We start from the raw sequence: 24,999 nt of genomic DNA, 5'->3' as shown, positions 1-24,999 counted from the left end.
TTCCTTGGATTATGCTGCCCCCGCTACTAAATTTCTTTCTCTTACCTTTCCAAAAATTTAACAGCTTGGCTTTTTTTCTTTTCTTTTTAAGCTGCAGTACAAATTGACTCATTAGAACTGGGCACTATATGTCAGCCATCGTTTCTGACAATTCTATGTTCCTCATATTCATCAGCCTAAACGTGAGCTGGTGTTTGGCTGCAAGTGTGATGGGTTTTCCGTGACTTCGGTTCTATGTTTGAATGTCCGTTTTCTTTGTGAAAGCATTGGGAGAGAAATAATAGCAGCAAGTGAAGGAAGAGGGGAGGATAGAAACAGAAGAAATGAAGGAAGGGGCAGAATTACAAAGATTATCAGCATTGTCCAGGGCAGGGCTTTTCTCAGCGGGAATTTGATTCTGTCCCCTCTCAGGTGGGTGCCCATTGCCATTATAAGAGAGCAAGGGAGATGTTCATGCTGAGTTCTGGCACCTCTTTTTCTAGAAAAAGACCACTGGTCCAGGGTATATTTCTTCTCATATGATATCATGGATTGCCCAAAGCCATTTCACACATGAGATCTTTTAGGTGCACCCATAAAATGTTTTGTTCCCTTATGCCAGGCATAGGCAAACTTGGCCCTCCAGATGTTTTGGGACTACAACTCCCATCATCCCTGACCACTGGTCGTGTTAGCTAGGGATGATGGGAGTTGTAGTCCCAAAACATCTGGAGGGTCAAGTTTGCCTATGCCTGCCTTATGCCATAGAATATATGGAAACACAATGCATGAACACCACCAATCTGTGTTTAAAACGTTGGGTATTATACAGCAGGGTCAGGGAACCTCTGGCCCTCCAGATGTTCTTGGACTCCAACTCTGTTCGTCCCATACCATTGCCCATGCTGGCTGAGGCTGGTGGGAGCCTGACAACATCTGAAAAGTCACAAATTCACTATCCCTGCTAGGTAGTACATTTACTGGAGAACTGGATTGGCAAACACAGCTTTTGATCAAGGGCAGGGCTGTCTTACCCATAGACGCTAGGGGTGCAGGGCACCCGGGTGCTGGGCACTCAGGGGCACCAGGTTGAGAGCCCAGGGCCTGAGAGTTGAGTCCGGGGAAGAGCCCACCCATTGGTCGGAGCGCTCTTCTGCTGCGGGCAACTCTATGCCGCGAGTTCGGGGGCGACCGAGCCAGCAAGACGCTGAGGTGGCCGGCCAGCTCTGCCCTCCTGCATGACTGGGACTGGGCAATCGGGGGGGGGGGGCGCCAGGCAGATCTTTGCACCCTGGCACCGCATATACTTAAGACAACCCTGATGAAGGGTCACAGCTGGTATAGTGGTCGGACCAGAAGCTGAGAATTGCCTTGTTCCAGTCATTAGGCTCGGCTCTTAGGCAAGACTCAATCTCTCAGCCTCATTCTACACTGTCCCCTGAATCTTTAGTATGGTGATCAAAATGAAACTGGGCTATCTTACAGAGCAATTTGAAGGATGGGCAAGATTACATCAGAAGTATTTATAATATTCCCTGGGGAACAACAGTGGGAGTGGGCTTTTGCACTCTTGCTAGCAGGCTTCTCAGAGGCATAGCATTCGTCACTGCGTGCTAGATGAGAAAGATTTTTGATCTGATCCAACAGGACTCTTACATAATATAATAATAATAATAATAATTTGTTATTTCCCCAGTTTCCCCAGCCACTCTGGGTGGCTTCCAGCAAAACACTAAAATACAATAACCTATTAAACATTAAAAGCTTCCCTAAACAGGGATGCCTTCAGATGTCTTCTAAAAGTTTGGTAGTTATTTTTCTCTTTGACATCTGGTGGGAGGGCGTTCCACAGGGCGGGTGCCACTACCGAGAAGGTCCTCTGCCTGGTTCTCTGCAACTTGGTTTCTCGCAGCGAGGGAACCGCCAGAAGGCCCTCAGCACTGGACCTCAGTGTCCGGGCAGAATGATGGAGGTGGAGACGCTCCTTCATGTATACTGGACAAGGCCATTTAGGGCTTTAATAGGTATGTATATATATTGATATAGGTCAATCTATCTATCGCTATCTCTACAAACACACATGGAGTATTGTTTTAATATTTCCATGACTGCTGAATCACAGGAAAATGACAAAGATTTCTGTAGCACATTAAAAATGGACAGAATATCGTGACATAATATAAATTGGTTTTACTGTTCATTAAGTGGCAGATGTGAGGGTAATTAGTGGTCCTTTTAAAAAAAGCAGCACATATTTATTTGCAATGGAGCCACAAATTGCATTTTTTACAAGAGATACACCACCACCCCTAGGGGAAATAAAATCTTCAGTGACAATTGGTTTCAACACCGAGTGACAGCACCAGGTTCAAGTAAAGGACAGGGATTCCTTTTTGCCAAAGGAATAAACTTCAAATTACACTTGATACTGAAAGACAGGAATGGTGGATATATTTTTACTAAAGGGAGAAGGAATGGTAATAAAAAATTAACTGTTGGACATGTATATGCCACAAACTAGGAGCAACTTGACTTTATTCAAAACGTATTATGTAGATTCAGTAAGGACTCAGTTATACAGCTGCAAAAAAAATGTTTTAAGTACATTATACAAAGTGACACTAGATGGGGATGGTGAGCTATGGCAAATTCAATGTTTTTCAAAAAGTTTTTTTGAAAAGCATTTTCACAGTGTTTCTTATATGTGTCTAGATTCCACCTAAATTTGTTGAGGAAAAACCCATACTAGGGGACAACTTCCACCTTAATGTACAAGGAGTCTCTTTATAAGACGTGAGAAAGGATCACTTTTTAGTGACCAAACAACTATTTACAGAAAAGATAGTAGAAACCCTACAATTCTATTTGAAGAGAAATGACAATGACGACACCAATTTTACCAACCATTGGGATGCTATTAAAGCAGTGCCAAGAGGTATCCATATTAAAGAAAAATCATGTATTAAAAAACAAACCTCTACAACATTTCCAGACTTGAAATGGAAATTACTGATCTACTAACTAAATCTAAAACTTCAGATTCAAAACACCTCCTCAGAGTGATTCCAAGCACAACTATGAGGGCTCCTGATTAGGCACTTAGCTATGCAATGGGTGGTGCTGTGGTCTAAACCACCGAGTCTTTTAGGCTTGCCAGTCAGAAGGTCAGCAGTTCAAATCCCCACGATGGGGTGAGCTCCCATTGTTCTGTCCCAGCTTCTGCCAACCTAGAAGTTCAAAAGCATGCCAGTGCAAGTAGATAAATAGGTACTGCTGTGGCAGGGAGGTAAATGACATTTCCGTGCACTCTGGCTTCCATCACGGTGTCTCGTTGTGCCAGAAGCGGTTTAGTCCTGCTGGCCATATGACCCAGAAAGCCGTCTGTGGACAAACGCCGGCTCCATTGGCCTGAAAAGCAAGATGAGTGTTGCAATCCCATAGTAGCCTTTGACCAATCGTCCAGGGGTCCTTTACCTTTACCTTTTTACCTTATCTGTTAACATTATTGTTCAGGGGGTCACATGAAGGGGGCAGCCAAGGCTGAACAAATCATGGGAGTATTTATTTATTTATTTATTCATGAATAAAATGAAAAGAAAAGAAAAGAAAAGGTGGCTATTGCACAGTTGATGCCCAGTGTGGAAGCAGCGCTGATTATTGCAATTTCAGTTCAAGCTTTGTTGACCTTTTCCTGAGTACCAAACTCCCTATCAATCTAAAATCTAGTCTTTGCTCAGTAAAGTTTACCGGCTTAGGGACTGAGTTGTGAAGTTAGGGAACTGAGTGGCTGATCATGGTGGTTTAATTTGTCCTTTCCCAATGAGATAGCATCAGAGCCTCAATTATTTCTCCCATATGGGTAAGCAATCAGAGGGATTATAAAGGAGCCTACAGATCTACTTTAAAGCCCTGCTTTCTGCTGAGGCCACACAATCAAATGTCAGAGACCGAGGGAAACATTAACAAATATATCATTTATGGACATATTTAAGTATGTCTCTGATCTTCTGGGGCATGTTAATAGTTCATCAGTTGGATTGAAAGAAGCCTCCAAATTAGTCAGATAGTAAACCTAAATGAGAAATCCACCGTACAAACGACTCCATCTTTCACAAGCTGCTTAAAAGCAATACGTGTTGAAATTCTCATTAAGGGTGTGAGCTGACAGACATTATCCACTTTTTACTGCATTTGTTTTGGGGAAGTAAAATACCTGGCTGCCCATGTATGTGGAAATATCTTCATGTGATGGAACACTGAAAATATATTGTATATCTTGCAAGACAGTATGTCAGCTGGGGACACTTTATTCCCCTGCCAGACAAATCTCATTTTTTAAAAAAAAATATCAAAAAAATTAGCAGTTATTTGTTTAAAATTCTGCTCACTGGGATTGCCTGTTGAGATAACGATTTCATTTGGGTGATGACTCAAGAGATGAGAGATGTGCTTATATTTTTCACTGCCAGGAACTATCTAGACAAACAACAACAATAATAAACATACAGCTGAATAATTTGCAGGAGGAAAAAAAATAACAGTTGACATTATACCATCCCACTGTGGGACTTTGAGGATCTGCTGTCTGCTTGCAGGCCCTTTCCACCTGGCCTGGGAAGGTGGAGCCCTGACCATAGGAGCCAACTCCTAGGGGCCGTGAGGGCATCAGTTCCCACAATAAAACATTTGAGGGGGCCACAAAGTTGATGGGCATTCCCCTTCAAACGGTGTGTGCACTGTGTCTTGTGATCAATTACCTAGCCCCCTACAATATTTTATTCAAGTTGGCACCCCTGCCATGATTGACTCCAGCTGCAAAAAGTTTAGGTGGCTGAACAGGCTCTTGGGTTGGGGTTCACAGGGCATTGTTGTTCGGGGGTTGCTGTTTTAATTGCCCTGTTTTAATTTAAAATGTTTCAAATGAGAGCCAGTGTGGTGTAGTGGTTAGGAGCAGTGGACTCGTAATCTGGTGAACCGGGTTCGTGTCCCCGCTCCTCCACATGCAGCTGCTGGGTGACTTTGGGCTAGTCACACTTCTCTGAAGTCTCTCAGCCCCACTCACCTCACAGAGTGTTTGTTGTGAGGGAGGAAGGGAAAGGAGATTGTTAACCGCTTTGAGACTCCTTAGGGTAGTGATAAAGCGGGATATCAAATCCAAACTCTTCTTCTTCTTCTTCTTCAAATTGTTTTTCAACTGCTTTTAACTTGTGTGTTTTTAAATTTGGGGTTTTAGTTGTTTTTACATTAAGGGATGTAGGATGTTCCTGGGAAGAGAGGAGATCAGAGGTAACCTTGACCGCAGTACTTCTGGGCAAGGGGAGGTATGGTGCGGGTAGGGGTGGGGCAGGCTGGGTAAGGCAGTGACTGTGCTGTGTGACAGCCCCTCTTCTAATCTGGGGAATTGCGGTTGTTCTATCAGCCAGCTCTCAGGTCTGCGGTTGTTGTTGCTGAGTGCCAGGTCAACTCAGAGTATGACCTCTCTCATCCATGATCTGATTATGGATTGCCAGTCTCCCCTTCTTGGGCAAGATGGTGGTGTAGTCATGGACCAGATCCAGCCACCCTTGCAGGAAACTGATTTTCTAGATCCATTTCAATTGGGGTTTAGGCATGGAAACTGCTTTGGTTGCCCTGTATGATGAGCTCTCTTGGGAAAGAGACAGGGGAAATGTGTCCTTGTTCATTCTCCTTGACCTCTCAGTGGCTTTTGATACCATCGATCACAATATCTTTCTGGAGCGGCTGTCCAAGTTACTGTGGTTCTAGTCTTACTTGGATGGCCATTTCAGGAGGGTGATGATTGAGGAGTGCTCTTCAGCTCCATAGAGCCTTCAGTGTGGTGTTCCTCAGGGTTCAATTTCATCCCCTATGCTGTTTACATCTACATGAAACTGCTGAGTGGGGTTATTTGGAGTTTTGGAGTACGTTGTCAGCAATATGCTGATGACACACAGCTCTTCTCTTCTACACCTACAGGTGTGGCAGTGGCTGTGCTGGACCATTTTTTTGCCTCAGTAATAGACTGGGCAAAAGCCCAAAAACTGAAGCTCATTCCAAAGAAGACTGTTAGTGGGTGGTTCCCTAGACCAAATGGATGGGAGGTTTCCTGCTCCTGATTGGGGTTACACTCATTGGTTTGTTTTTGCTTTGGTTCTTGTTTTTATTATGCATTTTGTGTCCCATTATGTATTTTTATGTTGTGAATTGCCCTGTGATTTTGGATGAAGGGCAGAATGCAAATTTAATAAAGAAGGAGAATACACAATAATAGTAATAATAATACACAACACCCTAATGACATGTACCAACACATCTCACTTGAATTTCCACTTTTATTGTCAATTATAATTTGCTCTGTTCATAAAGGTAAAATGGCACATAAAACACTATCATACCCAAACAAAACAGTGTGAAAATCCTCCCCATTGCAAGTTGCAAGTTTGGTCCATTATAAAAGCCCAAGTGATGCAACAGGACTTTCTGATATGACCTAAGATGACAATGATAAAGGGCTCCTGTTGTTTGTGAACTCTTTTACCTGGTGCAAATTAGCCTGGAGAGTTGCAAGATTAAAAACAGTTTGAGTCCACAGTATTCAAACCACTTCTTCTCAAACAGTGAGGTCAGGGTGTACACAGATGTAATAATAATAATATTAGCAATAACAATAATAAAAATAAAAATATTCACATGCATGCATTATTCCACACACCACATCTTTGTTGCAGAAAACACCAGTGTGATCTTGACATCAGTTGCAATATGAAGTTCTGCCTTGGCTGCCTTGCACAGATAGAGTCCTATGGGGACACAAAAGCTGGTCCTGATTCTGACTCTGATCCAGGTGAGCAGAGCCTCAAACCAGAGAAGCTTCACATCTGCTGCAATGCCAACACCCTCGTGTATTGAAAGCTACACTTCTCTTTGCTGCCTGCCCCATTTACAGTAGATCAATCTGGTCCACCAATCCCATTTCCCACGTCCCCCATACTACTATATGAATGCTATGCAGAACAGCCATCGCTGCTAAGGTGCCTTACACTAAATTGGACCAAGTCGATATTTTCTATACTCCAGGGTCTTAAACAGGTGCCTTTTCCAACCCTAGCTAAAGAGGGATGACCTTGGACTTTTTGTGAGTAATGTATGCCTTTGCCTCTGAGCAACAGCCCTTTCCCATCATTATGGAGGCAATAGAGGGGAACCAGTCTAAAAAATGATACCTGGGCAGGTGATGGATAGATACAGTATGTGTGCCCTACCCTACTTGGCTTTTGTGTGGCTGGAATGTAGTCTACAGTACAAGGGTAAGTGTCACATGAATTGCTCTGCCCAGTTTGGGCCCCCTCCCCCCCTTCACTGACATGTTACCCACAGCAGAATGTGCCCCTCAAGCTAAAAGAGGTCCCACACCCCTGGAATAATAGAAAAGGTGCTTAATATTTAGCTCAAGAAATACAGCAATAAGGATCCTATTGTCTCACACTTTGGCACATTTATTACTATGATTGATTCTGGCAGAACTAATCCAGACAGAATCAATACAATGTGGTAAGCTCTTCTGGTTTTAAAATAATAATATATAAACTTCCCATTGGATCATGATGGTTTCTCTCATCATCTCATGCCCACGACTGGCTGCTGTGTCTAGCTTCCAGTGCAGAACATGCTAGTTACCACACCTAGGTCTTTGTCGCTTAAAAGAGTTTTAAAAGTTTAAAATAGATTGCAATGAGCACACACGCGATTCCCAAACACACATAAGCCAGCATCCGTGAGTGGAATGGAGGCAGAGATGCAAGCTGCCTCTTCTCTGGCCGATGGGTAGTTCTTCCCACAGCATGATCATCTGAAATTTCAGTCATTCATTGATTATCTTGGAAAAGATCTTCCTATCAGATTCCAGCAGCAATCATCCTCGAGCAAGTAGGCTTACGTGGAACAAGTGTATGGCACAACATGCTCCATGTGAAGTGATCATGTAGCTCTGACTTATAAGGCACGCATAGAATGCTTCAGTGCACATGTTGGGACTGGAAGACACATTGGCCATAAGCTTGAAATAATGGCCTTCCAGCATTTTAAAATCTATTGATCCAGCTATCTGTCTACCCACCCACCACGCTCTTATCCCAGCACCCCTATAGTCATAAACCTACATTATTTGGTGACCCTAAAAACGGGGGCAAATCAGCATTCATAATGAATGTGCATAACCACCGTTGCAAACTTCCCAACCCTGATGAGTGAAATCCAAACTGATCGGACACTTGCACAGACTCGCTTGCCATTGCAGTATCGAGACTGCAAGAGTCTTGGTTTACCGTCTTCAGTGCAGATGTGTTGATCCTTGGGAAGAGTAAACAAGAAGCACAGCATGGGAAGGCGGATTGAGAAAAAGAAGCTGCTACTCCATTCTTAAAGTCCGGTTCTGTTAGCAATAGCAGGTGCCCAACTAGGATATGTATTGAGTTCAAACATGGGCACCCCCCATGTCATGACAGCAAGCATGACAACAGCAACTCCGATGATATTGATACCCAAACCGGCTTTTACCTAAAAGAAAAGGGGGAGGGTAAGGAGAGAATCTTTTTACCAATTGAAACAGAAAGCCCCAATTTGATCAAGAAATTTGGCAAAATCACAATTTGCACCACAGTTACGATCTGGAAACTAGAAAATTCCAGGTTCAAATCTCAGAGTGGTCACGAACCCATCAGGCGGTTTTAGACTAGGTCTCTCATGAGGCAAGGATGTGATACAGAGGATGTCCCACAGAGCCAAAAAGGTCCCTCACCCCTGGATCAGAGTGGTGGACTAGTATTACAGAGACACGAGTTTAAATTGTACCCAACCATGCAGCTTTACTGAGTGACCTTGGGCTGCCTAAACCGCAGCCTAACCTCCCTCACAGGGCTGTTGTGACAAGAGGACGAAAGAAACAGTGGCATGCAGTGAAATTTTTCGTAGGGGTGCCAGCTTGCAAGTGCAATTGTGGTGGTGGTGAGGAGACGTTGCATGTGAGCATCACACCTCCTTCCCAAAGCTGGACAGGCTTTGAGAAGGTGGCAGGAGGGCTTTTGGATCCCCTTGGAGCATCGCACCTCCTTCTCTACTCTGATTTACCGGGAACTTTTAGGGGACTAGCCTAGTCCACTGACCGCAAGCCACTGGGGAGAACTATGTATTCTGCCTAGAGTTGGTTGGAGGAAAGGTGGTATGTGTTAAGTAAATAAACATCCTAGATGGTTTTGAAAGAGCATTAGACAAATTCACAATAAATGGGTGTATGAGTGGCTGTAAGTCATGATGGCTGTGCGGAACTACTACTGTGCGGAACATACTAGTTTCCAGACAACAACAATACGAAAGGACTATTGTCTTCAGGTCTTCCTCATGGGCTTTCTAGAGCCACCTGGTTGGTGTCTGTGGAAAGCAAGACACTGAACAAGATAAGATTACTGGGCTCTTCTTACTTCCTTAAGAATAAGTGAGATGATGTATAATAAGGGTTCTGAGCACGCCAGAAAAGGATGCTATTATTATTACAAAAAAAGTCAGCATGGTGTGTGTTATTTGCCCTCGACTTACCATGTCGATAACTTTCAGGTGACCATATGCAAATACAATGGCATTGGGCGGATTTGCTACAGGTAGAAGGAACGCGAACGAAGTGCAGAGGGTGGAGGGGATCAATATATACAGGGGGTTCACATGGATGGCTTCAGCCTGTTAGAGGAGGAAACAGAAAGTCATGGTTCACATTCACGGAAAGAAGCACTTATCTGAGACAGAATTAAAATGCAAGCTAGAGCCAAAGGCTGTGATCACAAAAGCAGACATGGGGAACCAGGTGGCGCTAGACTACAACATCCACTGTTACCCCTGGCCATTGGTTATGGCTTCTGGGGCTGTCAGGAGCTGGATCTGCAGGTCCACAGATTCCCTGCATGAACACATAATGTTAACTGAAGTATTTAAAGGACCCTGAATACATTCCTCCACTTTACTAGGCTGAGGAGCAGAACACCTTACAAGAGCCCACAGCTAAAATAGCCACGGTGATCCTATGATCTGTGGGATTTAAAGTCTTTAAAAATAAAATTGGATTTATAGAGGCAAAGTGAATACAGGCACGCAGAAAAGAAACCCGCATCCCTGAACACATAAAGATCCATGCAGTATCACTGTTTGTGCATTGGGACACATGCTTCCTTGAAGGCAGTGGGACATAATTACTGATGCTTTATATTTGATGCATTGCTATCCCTTAAGATCCATAGGAAATATGGATCTTTTATTATTATTTCCTTGCTTCCATAGAATGCCTAGACACAACATCATACTCTTTAATCTAGAATTAACTAAACTACCACTCACTGGTTCGATATTCCCAGCTCACTAAGTCAAACACACAGACACCCAATTAGAGCACGCTTTGAAAGGGTGGAAACTCCATCTTTTTGCTCATCTTTAACCACTTTAATTGTGAATGGGCAAACCAAACCAGTTTCTTGGAAGGGTTACTCACCAGTGGGGCTAGGATAGGCAAAAATATTGTGATAGTGGCAGGATTGCTGGCTACTTCAGTTATTGTGGTGACAATCAGTGATGAAATGAGGATAGTCAGCCATATGGGCAGTGATCCCAAAGGAGTTAATTTACTTCCTATCCACTCTGAGAGTTTTGAGACCTGTGAAAAGGAACGTTAGCACAGTTATCCGCCAATGTAATTTAATGCATACATATTTTTTCACAAGTACGGCATTTGCAGAATCTGTTAGCCTATCAATACACAGGATCGATACCTGTAAGTAACTGAACTCTAATAGGATTCCAGGGCCCCTCAATGTGTTTTCCTCCATATTAAATGCATGCCAAGATGCTCAACTTCTGGCAGATAACACATTTTCACCATGTAAGTTGGGGCTAGCCGACATAGTGCCATCCAGCTGTTGTTGGATTCCCATCAGCCCCAGCCAACATGGCCAATGGGCATGGAAGATGGGAGTTATAGCCCAACAACATCTGACTACCCTTGATATAAATGGCTATGGGTGAAAGCCTATACACATTTACTATGGAGTAAATCCCATTGAACTAATTGAGGTTGGCTTCTGAGTAGCACAACCATGGGTATAAGTAAGCTGCATTCATGGTCAACCATGCTTTAGTCTTATGTCTGAACTTATTGTTGGTTTGTGAGGGGCTGCCAAACAGGATATCAAACTACCGGCTGAAGCTGGTGAGTTTGTGCCAACTTTGGTTTCCTGCTGTGTCTGAATTCACAAGCCATTGACAAAAGAGTTGAGGCGGGTGTTCAAAAGAGGGCCCTCCAAACTGGTATTTGTGTGTGTGTTGTTGTTGTTTTGTGTGTTTTTTTGCAGATGTATTCTGTAACATGCCTTTGACAGAATAATAGTGCATTAATGGTGGAGTCTTTTTTTATTAGTTCTGCAATGCTTTCTCAATGTTACCACATTATTTCCATCTGGATGGGCACTTTTGCACTACAGAACTATCAGGAAGTTTTTAATGTTTGATTATGTTTTTACATGTGTTTGAAGCTGCCCAGGGTGGCTGAGGCAACCCAGGCTGAGGCAACCCAGTCAGATAGGCGGGGTATAAATCATAAAATTATTATTATTATTATTATTATTATTATTATTATTATTATTATTATTACTACTACTACTACTACAGGTAAACAATGCTGGTGGACAACAACAGAGGTTTAAATACACTATCAAGGCTAATCTCAAAAAATGTAGTATAAACACAGACAACTGGGAAACACGGGCCTGTGAGCGCTCCAACTGGAGAACTGCCTTCACCAAAGGTGTCATGGACTTTGAAGAAACACGAATTCAGGACAAAAGGGAGAAATGAGCTAAGAGGAAGGAATGGAGGACAAATCCTCACTGTGATCAAGTCCCGCCCAGAAACCTATGTCCCCACTGTGGAAGGATGTGCGGATCCAGAATTGGCCTCCACAGTTACTTATGGACAAACTGTTAAGACCACATTCATGGAAGACAATCTTACTCAGCTACGAGTGATTGCCAAAGAAGAAGAAAAGTTAATGGATTTTAAAAGGAAACTACGGGACATGCACTACTGCAAAAAAAGCAGCAGTCACTGCCCCAAAACATTTTGCAGGAGCAGATGGTATTGCAAGTGTGTAACCACCCTGAAAACATCATAAGCACAAATCATATTAGCCATAGTTGCCATTTATAGTTATGGTTGACTATGACTTCATGGCCTATTTGGTTGGTTGCAAAAAGGGAGAAGTGAACTGGGAGCAGAGGGGCTACACATTTGTGCAAGAAGCTTGTCATCATCTTGGCTTAAGAAGCTAACTTTGTGCTGTGCTCATGATCCAAGCAAGAGGCCACAACAAAGTCCACGCTACATGCACTCATCTTGAGGAGAAGATGACATGTTGTAGGACCAAGGTACAAACCCTCCAGATGCTTGCTGAACTACAACTTCCATGAGCATTAGTCAGGCTAGTTGGGGCTGGTTGGGAGCTGGAATCCAACAACATCCAGAAGTTGAAACTTAGCCACCCTCGGTATAGGAGATGGTCCTCTAAGCAACAAACAGCCAAAGCTGTTTGCCCAAAGCAGTTGAGACTATTCTTTACTTCATTGAATAAGGCTTAGCACCCCACACTTCTGTGCATAATTTTTCTTTTATTAAATCCTGGCCCGCACCTGGGTAATTTTATGGTCATATTTAAGAACAGTTTTATTTTAATGCTGCCAATTGTTTTTACAGCTGTTTTAAATCTTGACGTGCTAATACTTTATTTTATGGATTTGTAGCAAGCAGCAACACACTCCAGAAGGTGGACTAGAAATCTATTTAATGACAACGGTGATAATAACAGTCAAAATGAAACCGTTTTCAGAGACATCATTTTACCAAGCAAAGGAACTAACCCTCCAAATTCCCCCTAACTTCTTGAACAACAATTCCCTTCCATTTCTCGCTTAACTGTTGTTCCATTATAAGATAAATATTACTAGTGGAATAACACCGGACAACTTTTCAGCTCGTCCTCTGCAATTTTCTTGCAAACCAGCTACAGCTTAAGAATATTGTTGTTATTATTATTGATTGAATATGTTGCAAAAATCTGTATTACCTCGCAGCCATCTGCCAGCGCAAACCCTCCACCAACGAGGATGGCAATTTCCCAGGGCATGCAGGCTTGAAATTCTTTCCAAGTTATCAGTGGAGTGTAATCAAAAACAACTAGAGGAGGGGAATAATAAAAAAAAGAATGTCTGTAAAGATCTGAGGAGGGAAAGCCCATTGCATTATATTTCTACTACTGTTTCACACAGAGCTATTCTGAGTCATCTGACTTTCTCATGCCTTTGCATTGCAGGAGCTGGTTCATATGGGAAGAGTGCTGTATTTGGGCTTCCCATAGGCATCTGGTCAGCCACTGTGAGAACAGGATGATGGAGCAGCTGAGCCATTGGCCTGATCCAGCAGGCTCTTCCTGTGTTGGAATTGGTAACCATCATGGAAAATGAATGAAGAACTCTCTTGTTAGAAAATGGAACTCTCTTATTAGAAAATGGGACGCGGGTGGTGCTGTGGTCTAAACCACAGATATGGAAAAGAGGAGGTTTTTGACCTCAAGCCAGTGTCAACTACAGCTATATTATGGGATGCAGGTGGCGCTGTGGTCTAAACCATTGAGCCTCTTGGGCGTGCCGATCAGAAGGTCGGCAGTTCGAATCCCCACGATGGGGTGAGCTCCCGTTGCTCGGTCCTGGCTCCTGCCAACCTAGCAGTTCGAAAGCACGTCAAGTGCAAGTAGATAAATAGGTACCGCTCCAGCGGAAAGGTAAACGGCATTTCCGTGCACTGCTCTGGTTCACCAGAAGCAGCTTAGTCATGCTGGCCACATGACCCGGAAGCTGTACGCCAGCTCCCTTGGCCAGTAAAGCGAGATGAGTGCCACAACCCCAGAGTCGTCCACGACTAGACCTAACGGTCAGGGGTCCCTTTACCTTTTACGTGATTATGAGAGCTCCACATCTGCTCTGCAATGTACGCAGAGCTTGGGATGCATCGGGATTCTGCCTGTAATTGTTTTCTGGAAGCTAATTCTTTTCTCCTGCTCTGGAAAGTAGGACTTGAACCAATGGCTTCAAGTTACAAGAACTAAACATTGGGAAGAACTTTCTGACAGTAAGAGCTGTTCAAGAGTGGAACTGACTCCCATAAGAGGTGGTGGACTCTCCTTCCTTGGAGGTTTTTAAGAAGAGGTTGGGTGGCCACTTGTCATGGATGCTTCCGCTGAAATTCCTGCATTGCAGAGAGTTGAACTAGATGACCCTCGGGGTCCCTCCAACTCTACAGTTCTATGATTCAAGTCCATCCACCCAACAGCAGAAGTCTGGATGACTTTGAAGAGAAGCTCAAAATATCGCCATGTTATAATCTGCTCTCAGTTACAATATTAACTTAGGGTTTATATCCACACTTCCTCTTGTCTCGCTACTTCCCCCCAGGGAAAACTGCTCTTTAGTGTTCAGTTGGAGCAAATGGCAATTCGGGTTTTCAGTTTGTTCCAATTTATCGCTAAAGAGCAGGTTTTTCCCTGGGAAAGGGAGAGAGGCCAGAGGGGAATTGCTCGTACCCATGCTTTCTAGGCACAGGATGAGAAGGAGTGTGGACGAGCCTTTATACCTGTGCGAAGGAGGAAAAAGTCATGGATGTATACTCAACTGTTTTCTCCATTTGAAGTTCTAGACAATGTTTTTGCTGGAATGATGAAGAAGAGGAGGCCAATCATTAAGGCAGCTGTTGAATCGGTAGCAAATCCTGGGTATCTGGGGAAAGAGCCAATGTTTCAGTTGGTCCACAAATATCACACTAGAAAATTCTGATTCTTTAGCAATAATATCAGACATTACCAGTGTTTGGAAAGATATTTTGAGGTGACGGTAAACACATTAAATTTCTATTTGGCAGGGATGGGAAACATCTGGCCCTGCAGATATTGTGGGACATGTTTCCCCATAATTCCTTGCCATTGGCAGTGCGAACTGATGAACTGCACTGTGACTCTCTGAGCCATGGTCTAGTAGGGTGGCACTGATCCAGCAGAAAGGCAGATTAAAGCTTCCCTTTAAAAATAACTATACAAACATTAATTTCAAATGATATGCCAATTTGCAATTATATTTTAAAATAGCAAAGATGAACAGAGCATGAATTAACCATGACCGTAGTTTAAATTCAACCAAAGTATGCTTAATCTATTTATTTTTGTTTTCCACATTTACAAATAATGCTCAATTTGACTAACAATAAATAACCCAGCAATAGCACAATAAAACCATATAAAAATAAATAATAGCAGGTTTTATTCTGAAAAAAGGCAGGCAATTAATACACAATAAAAGCAAAATAAATGAGACCAAAGCACAGAGCAGCTGAGAAAAGCAAGTCACCTCAGTGGCCAGAGGTTTATTTAAATAAATAAATAAATAAATAAATGAGGGGTCGCCTATGGGTGAAAGGTCATCATGAGCCTTCCTTGGTAGGGAATCCCTATCTGAGTAGCATTACTGTGAAGGGCGTTCCTTGAGATCAGATTGGGTGGGCCAGAGACAATAACCTCTCCAGAAGAACTCAACACCTGTGCAGGTAATATAGCTGTAAAGGTAAAAGGTAAAGGACCCCTGGACAGTTAAGTCCAGTCAAAGGTGAGTTGTGGTGCTCATCTCGCTTTCAGGCTGAGGGAGCCAGCGTTTGTCCACAGGCAGCTTTCCGGGTTATGTGGCCAGAAGACTAAACCACTTCTGGTGCAATGGGACATCGTGATAGAAACCAGAGTGCACGGAAATGCCGTTTACCTTCCTGCCGCAGCGGTACCTATTTATCTAGTTGCACTGGCATGCTTTCAAACTGCTAGGTTGGCAGGAGTTGGGACAGAGCAACGGGAGGTCACCCTGATCGGCAAGCCCAAGAGGCTCAGTGGTTTACACCACAGTGCCACCCACATCCCATAATATAGCTGTAGTTGACACTGGCTTGAGGTCAAAAACCTCCTCCTTTCCATTTCTGAGGCTCAACAGGAGACAGAAGTGATGAAATGTAACCTTCAAGAGGGTTAACAAACTGAAGGATACCGTCCTCTTTCTATGTTGCTCCCGATGGAAACATGCTGATGGGGAGAGATACACCCCTGCTTTAAGCCGTTTATATAATGTCTTCTGTTGTACAGTGGTACCTCCGGCTGCAGATGCTTCAGGTTACATATGCTTCAGGTTACAGACTCTGCTAACCCAGAAATAGTACCTCGGGTTAAGAACTTTGCTTCAGGATAAAAACAGAAATTGCCTGGTGGCTGCGCGCAGGTAGCGGGAGGCCCCATTAGCTAAAGTGGTACCTCAGGTTAAGAACAGTTTCAGGTTAAGAACGGATCTCCAGAACAAATTAAGTTCTTAACCTGAGGTACCACTGTATATTATTTACTACAAAGCTTGATGACTAAGACTTTTGGGGACGAAACGTCTGATTACTGGAGCGACGTCCGAACACTGAACAACTGATACATCACAAGTGGACTCTTTATTACTGCGTTTGCAATTATTTAAGGTAAAATCTATTTTGGAAAGAGAGAAAAACGAACACCGAACCACTGATATATTACCAGTGGGCTCTTTATTTACTGCATTTGCAATTATTTAAGATAAAACCTATTTTGGAAACAAATTAACTTTTGCCATCTTATGGGCGTTTATTGTTTGTTTACAGATAGTTGCCTTGGCAATATTATCTTGCGTCTATTGCAGTGACATAAAGTTAGCCGAAGCATTTGTTTTTAATGAGTTAATCTGAAATGCCCACAAGAAACGGGAGTCGTGGCAAGCCTCACGTGAACTATTCTGTTCAGGTTCTTACCATCTCAAGTGTTGCTATGGTAACTCTACACTTTACAGGAGTAAATGTAAATAATGTTTAAAAATGAAATCAGCAAACGATATGTTTGTGTGTGATGTTCTTAATCAGATTTAATAATACAGGGAAACGTGCCAAACACTTGAATGAACTTTCCATTTCCATGTGAAACTTTAGCTTGCAGACAAAATATAAAGGGTATCTACACAGTGAGGCTAATAAAACCTTCAAAAATGAAAAGCTCATTTAGATATTTTGAGGAAAATTAAAAATGTTAAGTGTAACCACGGGCATATGGATGCAAACAAAATCTAGACAGCAAAAAAGAAAAAGAAAGGAAATGTCCATTTGTTATATCTTGACATCATTTATTTATTCTTTTGCATTTATTCCCCATCTATAATGGATATCAAGGCTGCAAACATGTGCTTTCTGGGTGAATACCAACTCAAACACTGCCCAGGACCAGACTTCAGACTATGCCCTAGCAATATAATTAAGTGCTTCTGATTTTATCAGGTTAGGCTGGATATATTATGCTATAAAAATGGTTTCTTTTAAAGTAGAATGATACATGCTTACAATTAGTCCCAAATGAAAATGGACTTGGGGAAAACATTGGCGGAGAGTCAAAAGGATTGTATGTGTGTATATATATATATATATTATATATATATTATATATATTATATATATATATTATATTATATATATATATATATATATATATTATAATATATATATATATATATATATATATTACGGTAAAAATGGACAGAATGCAATAATAAATATCTGCTTTTTCATATTAGCAGCATCTGTTTTGTTAAAGCCCATTTACCATGAGAGCTTTTTGCATCCATAGTAGGCTACAAATGTTATGTGAGATGACCAAGTCAGTGACTTCTTCGATCTCAGAATAAATCACTAGGACTTCTCTCTAAAGGCTCTGCTTTATAAGAGGTGAGGATCGTACACCTCCCATACTGCTTTGCTAGAAGATAAAATAATTGCAATGCGCCAGTCTGTGTGGGTTTTTTTTATGGTCCCTAAATAATTCACTGATACTTAGAAATAAGATGGCAACAGGTGCTGAAATCCATTCTGTTAGGCCTGAGAATCAGCAATTGCAAACTGAAGAGAAGATGGGTTTGACCACTGAGAGAATGCGTAGCAATAAACGGCAACAAACAGAGACAATCTTCTATGCTTACAAGAAACAAGCCATAAAATACATTAATTTCTGTTTGTCCGTCCCTCTCCTTGTGCCCCCTTGCCCTCTGCTGCGGAAGGTTGGGGGGGAACCCAGAATGCATTTAGGGGGCATGGGGGAGGTACATGAGGAAAGAAGTATGAGAGGAAGTTCTATTCCGCAGACAGAAGTTCTTGAGGTGATGGAACTATTCATTGGCATCTGCCCTGACCGACAATATAGCAAATATCAAAATGCCCAGCTGGAGAAGAACAATTGGAGCTATTTCTCTGTCACCTCTTAGGCAAAGTGCTATATCCTGCCTCAGCCACTTTCCCCAGCCAATCATTTGACTCAGCTGAGAAAAATTTCACCCATGACGGAGCAGAAAAGGGGAAACTGTTGAATTCCCCTCTTATTCAAAGGTTAAAACTTTTTCAGGCCAGGTGCCTGGAAAGTTATGCTGAACAGCAAATATGTTTGAGCACTGTAGGGTCTGCCAACTCAAGGTGAATCTACACACGGGAGTCGGGGGGAACCTGCTATAAATACTGTAAGTCATAAATTAAATCGTTATAACAAAAGGTAAAAAAATGCTATGTAAAATCGCACAGAAAAGTTTTGTGCTGCGCAGCGCCACCTGGTGTTGCATGTTTGCATCTCATTCAGAACACTGTTTTTTGACAAACGTAGCTGAGTCCTCAGTAAGTGCAAGAAATACAGTCACACTACATATATAGTAATGACTGCTCCCCACATTAAATGGGGGGGTGCCCTTTGCGTGGTGGCGCGCAGCCCCCTGGACCCTATGCGGCACCATTAGCACAGGCTTGGCTTCACCTTCCCCGAGGTGGGATACCTGGAGGTCTCCGCCTACCTCAGCCAGTTGCCCAATCCCGCCTGGGGAGGCGTTGCCAAGGTGATCTGGCCAGGTAGGAGGAGGGACCACCTGCCCACATAATAGGGCGAGGATCTGACCTGGGAATCGTCAGTTGGCTCCAGAGCTTCTCCCACCCTACCCACCCTCAGTTAAGACTTCTTTTGCAGGTTAACCTTTTCTCCACAGGTACGCGGGCGCTGCTACATCAAGGTCGCTGTTGAAGGGCCGGAAAGGAATTTTCCTGCATTGGCAGGTTTGCCTTCCCCATAGCAAAACGTCACAACTTTGGCAGTTTCAGGCCTTGGGCAGGATCCTTTAGTCTATCTTCCCTAAATGGGGGTGGGCATGTAGCGGTGACTCATGCCCCCCTCCTCTTTGCGACGGCGATACCAGGGTTCCCCGTTAAAGGGGTTGTTTTGAGGGGAGGCTTTGACCGTACGCCTAGAGGTTGTCATTGCTCTCCCCTGCGATGGTGGCGAAACAGGGGCAGGCTCTCTCTGCTTGAACATATGATCTCCAGAGCCAGCCCATACTCCCCCCCCCCAACTGGATAACCCTGATGTCCCCCAGATTCCCGGCGGGGGACTAGAAGGGATAAATGCCCAATGCCTTAGGCAAGGTCTAACCACATCTGAAACACAATAAAGTTGTGGCCAATTTTAATCCCATATCACGTTGTCTTGAGTCGTTATTCCACACGGGGGCCGCCCAGGGTTTGGGGGACTCCACCTGTCCATGCAATGATAAATTTAGTACTGCAACTTCCTCACAGAAGCACTCGAAAACAGCCCTGCCCAATGATTGTAATATCTAAACAGCAGGTATTTGAAACAACTGAAGAAGTTATGTGTGCTATGCAAGAAAACATTACAAAGAGACAAGAACTGGGGATATTTGAAGGTGTGATTTATGGTCCAACCCCGAATAGGTTTAACTTGAAGTAGAACTGATTTCCACGTACAGAGTGGAGCCTTAGGCACACATCGCTGTTCATTATTTGAGGTACAGCTTCTTGGGTTTTCAAAAATGAAATATAATGGTGCTTCGGGTTCATTATGGATAAATAAAAATCTGTCCCCATGAGAAGCAGTGCACTAGTTGTGAGGCTGAGTGGGGATGGCATAGACTGAAACAGATATTAGATATAACCACCATGGCTGTGGCTGACTTCGGTAAAAATGGTAGGCACTATTTGTTATGTACTGAAGTTCTCACGCTGGGCCAGCAGGGGGATACTGTAGATAGTTTTCACTCAGTTCCACATATGCAAATAAGGGATTGAAAGTGACGTTCAGTGATTGGATAGCTACAGAAAATGGTTACTGTTGCATTCTAGTGGAGCTCTATATAAGCAGGCTGGCTGAACCCTTCAGTTCAGTTCTGTTCTGGCCTGTGAATAAACAAGAGCTGTTTGAAGAATCACTGTGTCGTCTGATATGTTCACCCACAACTTAACACTATTACTGATTGTGGTGGCCTAAAAAGGCCCACTAGGGGTTTTTTTCTTTGTGGGTGATACCTCTGTGTGGTGTTTGTGCTGTGTGCTATATGTGTATGTGAGCATGTACATGCATGTGTGGAATGTGGAGTAGCCAATGTCTAATTCGGGCCTGCCGCAAATTCCTCACTGCTCTGCAATTTTGCAGCTCTTCCTACTCTGTTACTCAGGAGAGTCTGTATGTGCGCATGCTGTATAAATGTGTGTATCTACAAGAGAGAATATGGGATAGCCCTCCCCCCACTCTGGCCCTGGCCATTTTTGTTGCAGTGCTGTTTCAGTGCATTGAATACCCTCCAACATTTATTCGATGAAAATAGGGATGTCCTATTCCACCACAACTTTATTATTTATACCCCACCCAACTGACTGGGTTGCCCCAGCCACTCTGGGGCGGCTTCCAATATATATAAAAACATAATAAAGCATTTTAACCTGAAGGAGCGTCTCCACCCACATCGTTCTGCCCGGACACTGAGGTCCAGCTCCGAGAGCCTTCTGGCGGTTCCCTCACTGTGAGAAGTGAGGTTACAGGGAACCAGGCAGAGGGCCTTCTCGGTGGTGGCATCAGCTCTCCCATCAGATGTCAAGGAAATAAACAACTATCTGACTTTTAGAAGACATCTGAAGGCAGCCCTATTTAAGGAAGTTTTTAATGTTTGATGTTTTGGCGTGTTTTTAATGTTCTGTTGGAAGCCATCCAGGGTGGCTGGGGAAACCCAGCCAGATGGGTGGGGTATAAATATGTTGTTGTTGTTGTTGTTGTTGTTGTTGTTGTTGTTGTTGTTGTTGTTTATTTTAAAAAACCCTTCCCTATACAAGGCTGCCTTCAGATGTCTTCTAAAGGTTGTATATTTACTTATCTCCTTGGCTCAAGAGTCAGATATTGTCAGCACATCCAGTACGATAGCTAAACAAATCTTCATTACCATCAACGCGGATTCATTTGCAAGCAAGAGATAATGCCAGCACCTCGAAACTGGACAATGATGCTTATAAACTTACGCTGAAAATAATGAAGCCCAGCCGGAGATGAATCCAGGGTCTCTAGTGAACCATAACAGGGCCATTAGAATGAAGAGGACAAGGGTGATGATTTCTGGGTAGCTGCAACAGAAGAACAGCGAGTGTCAACATTGCCCTTTCAGTATGTTTGCTTTGACATCATTGTAGCATTGTGCCTGTGGTTCAGCCGTCTGTCTTACCTCATCGGTCCAAGTTTATTGTATTCCTCTTTAATCACCTGTGCGGAGGCTTGTTCCCTGGGTGACTTTTCCTTGCCACACTTGAACATTTCTTTGAAACTAAAATGGAAATAAGAATAACCAGTAAAGGGGTTTTTACATTTAAAGTATGAGTTTCTCTTCCTGTGGCTTGGATCCAAAGGCCTGAGCTCAGTGGGATTTTTTTGGCTCCCTTCCTTTGACCAGGAGGCGACTCCCCTCCATTTTGTATCACAAATTGCTTTGGAGATTCTGTTTTGTTTCAAAAGAGGCTTGCTATGTGGGGATCTGTTTTGAAAATGCAGTTCAAAGCTCCTTTTTGGCAAGAGGAACTGGTTACACATCTCTCTGGATCCAAGCCACAGTCCTTGGAACAGAAATAACCAATGCGTTGTAATTCAGAAACGTAATGCTTTATGTCAAACTATAGTATCATGTATGGTATGTGTATTGTAATGTATTGGCAAATTTGGTGTTTTGGTGCACATACTTTATAGCAGAGACAGAAAATGACATGAAGTCAGGTGGGCTTCCTTTGTATAAATGAGAGTAGCTAGCTCCCATTACCCTCAGCCAAAATGGCCAATGAACAGGGATGATAGGAATGATAGTGGTGAAGGACACCATGTTGAATACCTCAAAAGCAAAATCCCTGCTGAAAATCTTGGAAAATATACTCTCTATTCTTGGGGAAATTATTTATACTGACATTTGTATGTGAAAAGGGAAAGCAATGTTATGCTGAAGGTCAAATCTGATGTGATATTAACTGTGCAACTCTCAGTTACATGGTTTTGTTTGTTTGTTTGTTTGTTTGTTTGTTTGTTTGTTTAGTAAATAGTAGCTGTGGGTTTGGGGTGGTGAGGTGGTCAAATCAGGATTGTGGTGTGATGGGCAGGGGATTTAAACCTATATTCTAATATGTTCCTCATTCAGATACCAATTCTCTCCGTATCTGCTATTTATTAAACAAAAGCAGTCATGCAACTTCCAGCTGTTAGGATGAATGTCACTTATTATAAATCATTTGTTGTGACTTATACCACATCTTTTTGGGGAATGGTATCTGGAATTATAATTCTTCTTTGGGGTCCAAGCTACCTCTGTCTTTATCCCTTTACTTGAGGGATAAACCTTATCAACCCAGAGCATTGAGAAGATTATTCACTGTAGCAGCTATACAATAGAACTTTTCCACCCAAAGGTTTCACCCTATAAGTGTGGGTTGCATATGTAGAAGTCCTGAATGATGAACACCATCAGTCCACATGCAAATATTATTTTGGACTGGGCTGGTTTTGAGTTTCCAAAATGCATGCCTATTTCTATACCACAGGGATGAGGAACCTGTGTCCTCCAAAAGTTGTTGGACTCCAGTTCCCATAATTGGCCATATTGGAGGGTCACAGCCAAATGTAGCCAATGTAATGCCATCCAGATGTTGCAGACTCCAACTTCTATCAGCCCCAGCTAGCATGGTCAATGATCAGAAAGATGGGAGTCGTAGTTCACAACATCTGAAGTTCACAACCACATAGGCTACCTTTGGCCTTCATGAGTGAAAGTGTGTCTCTAGTAATTGCTGGTGAATTTTCATGAATGAAACCACCCATTCTCATTCTAAAATATGAAATGATTGTCTACACTATACTATTCTCCCTACCTCAACTGTCACCACATGGATTGCACTGGGCATTTATACTTACTTGAAACCCAAGAAAAGCCACAGGAGCCAAACCCAGGAAAGGACCAGTATAATAAGAGTGATGGGGATGCAAAGAATAAACCAGGTTCCAAAATTGATGCACTGACAACTTGGGTACCGCCTGGGGGAAAAATGAGAAAGAAACTGAGGTTAAGACATCTCTATTGCATATGAAAAGCAAGATACCAGTTAAGACAGGATCCCTGGGATGGGCTGAAGTATTGATACACTTACACCCTGTCCAGTTTTAGATATGAAAACCAGCTCTATCAGGAAATGAAGATGGAATATGACTTCACCTCAAATGTAGATTTGAATGACAACGGCATCATTGCACATTTAACAACAATAGTGTGAACTCACTGGCCCTGTGTCACTGAGTTCCTGATCTCACTGCTTGACTTCCTATGGCTCCCCCCCTTTTTTTGGTCTCACTTATCTTTTTAAGAGAGGGAGACATATTAGTACCATAGGTATCTAGTGTGATTCAGGGTGGAGCTGGTGGTCTCCCCCATCTTTTGGAAGGTTTTGAAATCATGTCAAAATGTTCCCCGAGAGCTATTCATAATATGCTGCCTCAGCCTTCATCAACCTGGTGGTCTCCAGAAGTTTTGTGCTACAACTCCCATCTGCCCCAGCCAGATGGACAAAGGCTGTACTACATGATAGGATTTGAATGAGGTTCTCAATCATGAGATTTGCATGAGTACAGGAGCCCCCTTACTTCATAAGTCTGCCCTTCAACTTGTAAAGGGCCTGTACAGTTGGGGAATGTGAGGCACCAGTGAAGGGCTGGACTTGCCAGTTTTCCTCTCCTCTTTGCTACGTGATTATGATCACATAAAGGAAGTGAATGCTCAAATAGGGCTTATAATGACAGCAATTTTCTTTTGTTCCGTCATATGAGCAAAGTTACATGATAAATACACACAAGGAAGATGTACATATACACATAGATATATAAAGGAAAATATAAATATTGAAAAACCAGACATTGTTTCAAGGTTGGATATTTTCTCGAGTCTTAGTACACCAGAACATTCCAAAGCTCCACTATATGCTTCGTAACCCAGACACTGATGTTGGGTCACCATCTTTTCTTCAGCCATAGCATATGGCTATTTGTGTGGCAGTCAGCACATGAATTACCAGTTCCATATCCACTGATAAGATCACGTCTTTGACTTAACCAACTTATGCATCATATCCTGTTCTGAGTTTTACCTCCTTTACTGTGGCTATTAAAAATATTTTTATTTACAACAAGATCAGAAAATAGGATTACAATTATCAAATATTATAATGCAAATATACTGGTAGTTGATTGTATTATATTGTATTGTATTGTATTGTATTGTATTGTATTGGGGTCACACTGAAGTTTCTACCAGGTTCTGAAGAGCATTGTTCTTTAACAGTAATGAACTCTGAAGCTAAGGAGAAAATTGCCGTTTTACTGTGTTGTTTAATTGAAACTAAACAAGATATTCAATATTCCAATACTCTGCTAATTTATTTAGTATTTATTTATTGAGTACCGCACTCTTTGTAATATGGTCTAAGCTTTTTATTGTGTGAGGAACTTCAG

The 24,999-nt window shown here is 42.7% G+C and overlaps 1 protein-coding gene across 1 annotated transcript in view; it reads right to left on the bottom strand.

Annotated features, from left to right (window-relative positions):
- Positions 1–6,293: 6,293 nt before the first annotated feature.
- SLC13A1 (solute carrier family 13 member 1) overlaps positions 6,294–24,999 on the bottom strand; it is a 94,057-nt gene continuing 75,351 nt past the window's right edge. Inside the window, exons 9-16 of the mRNA XM_083574531.1 lie at positions 23,413–23,532; positions 21,689–21,787; positions 21,489–21,590; positions 14,734–14,837; positions 13,133–13,242; positions 10,511–10,672; positions 9,571–9,708; positions 6,294–8,535 (exon numbers count right to left, since the gene is read on the bottom strand). Coding sequence (XP_083430657.1) covers positions 8,398–8,535; positions 9,571–9,708; positions 10,511–10,672; positions 13,133–13,242; positions 14,734–14,837; positions 21,489–21,590; positions 21,689–21,787; positions 23,413–23,532 — 973 coding nt within the window. The 3' untranslated portion in view covers positions 6,294–8,397. The remainder of the gene's footprint in view (positions 8,536–9,570; positions 9,709–10,510; positions 10,673–13,132; positions 13,243–14,733; positions 14,838–21,488; positions 21,591–21,688; positions 21,788–23,412; positions 23,533–24,999) is intronic.

The sequence above is a fragment of the Podarcis filfolensis genome, assembly GCF_964270895.1.
Source record: "Podarcis filfolensis genome assembly, chromosome: 10".
NCBI classification, from domain to species: domain Eukaryota; kingdom Metazoa; phylum Chordata; class Lepidosauria; order Squamata; family Lacertidae; genus Podarcis; species Podarcis filfolensis.
This window is presented reverse-complemented; position numbering and strand designations above follow the sequence as displayed.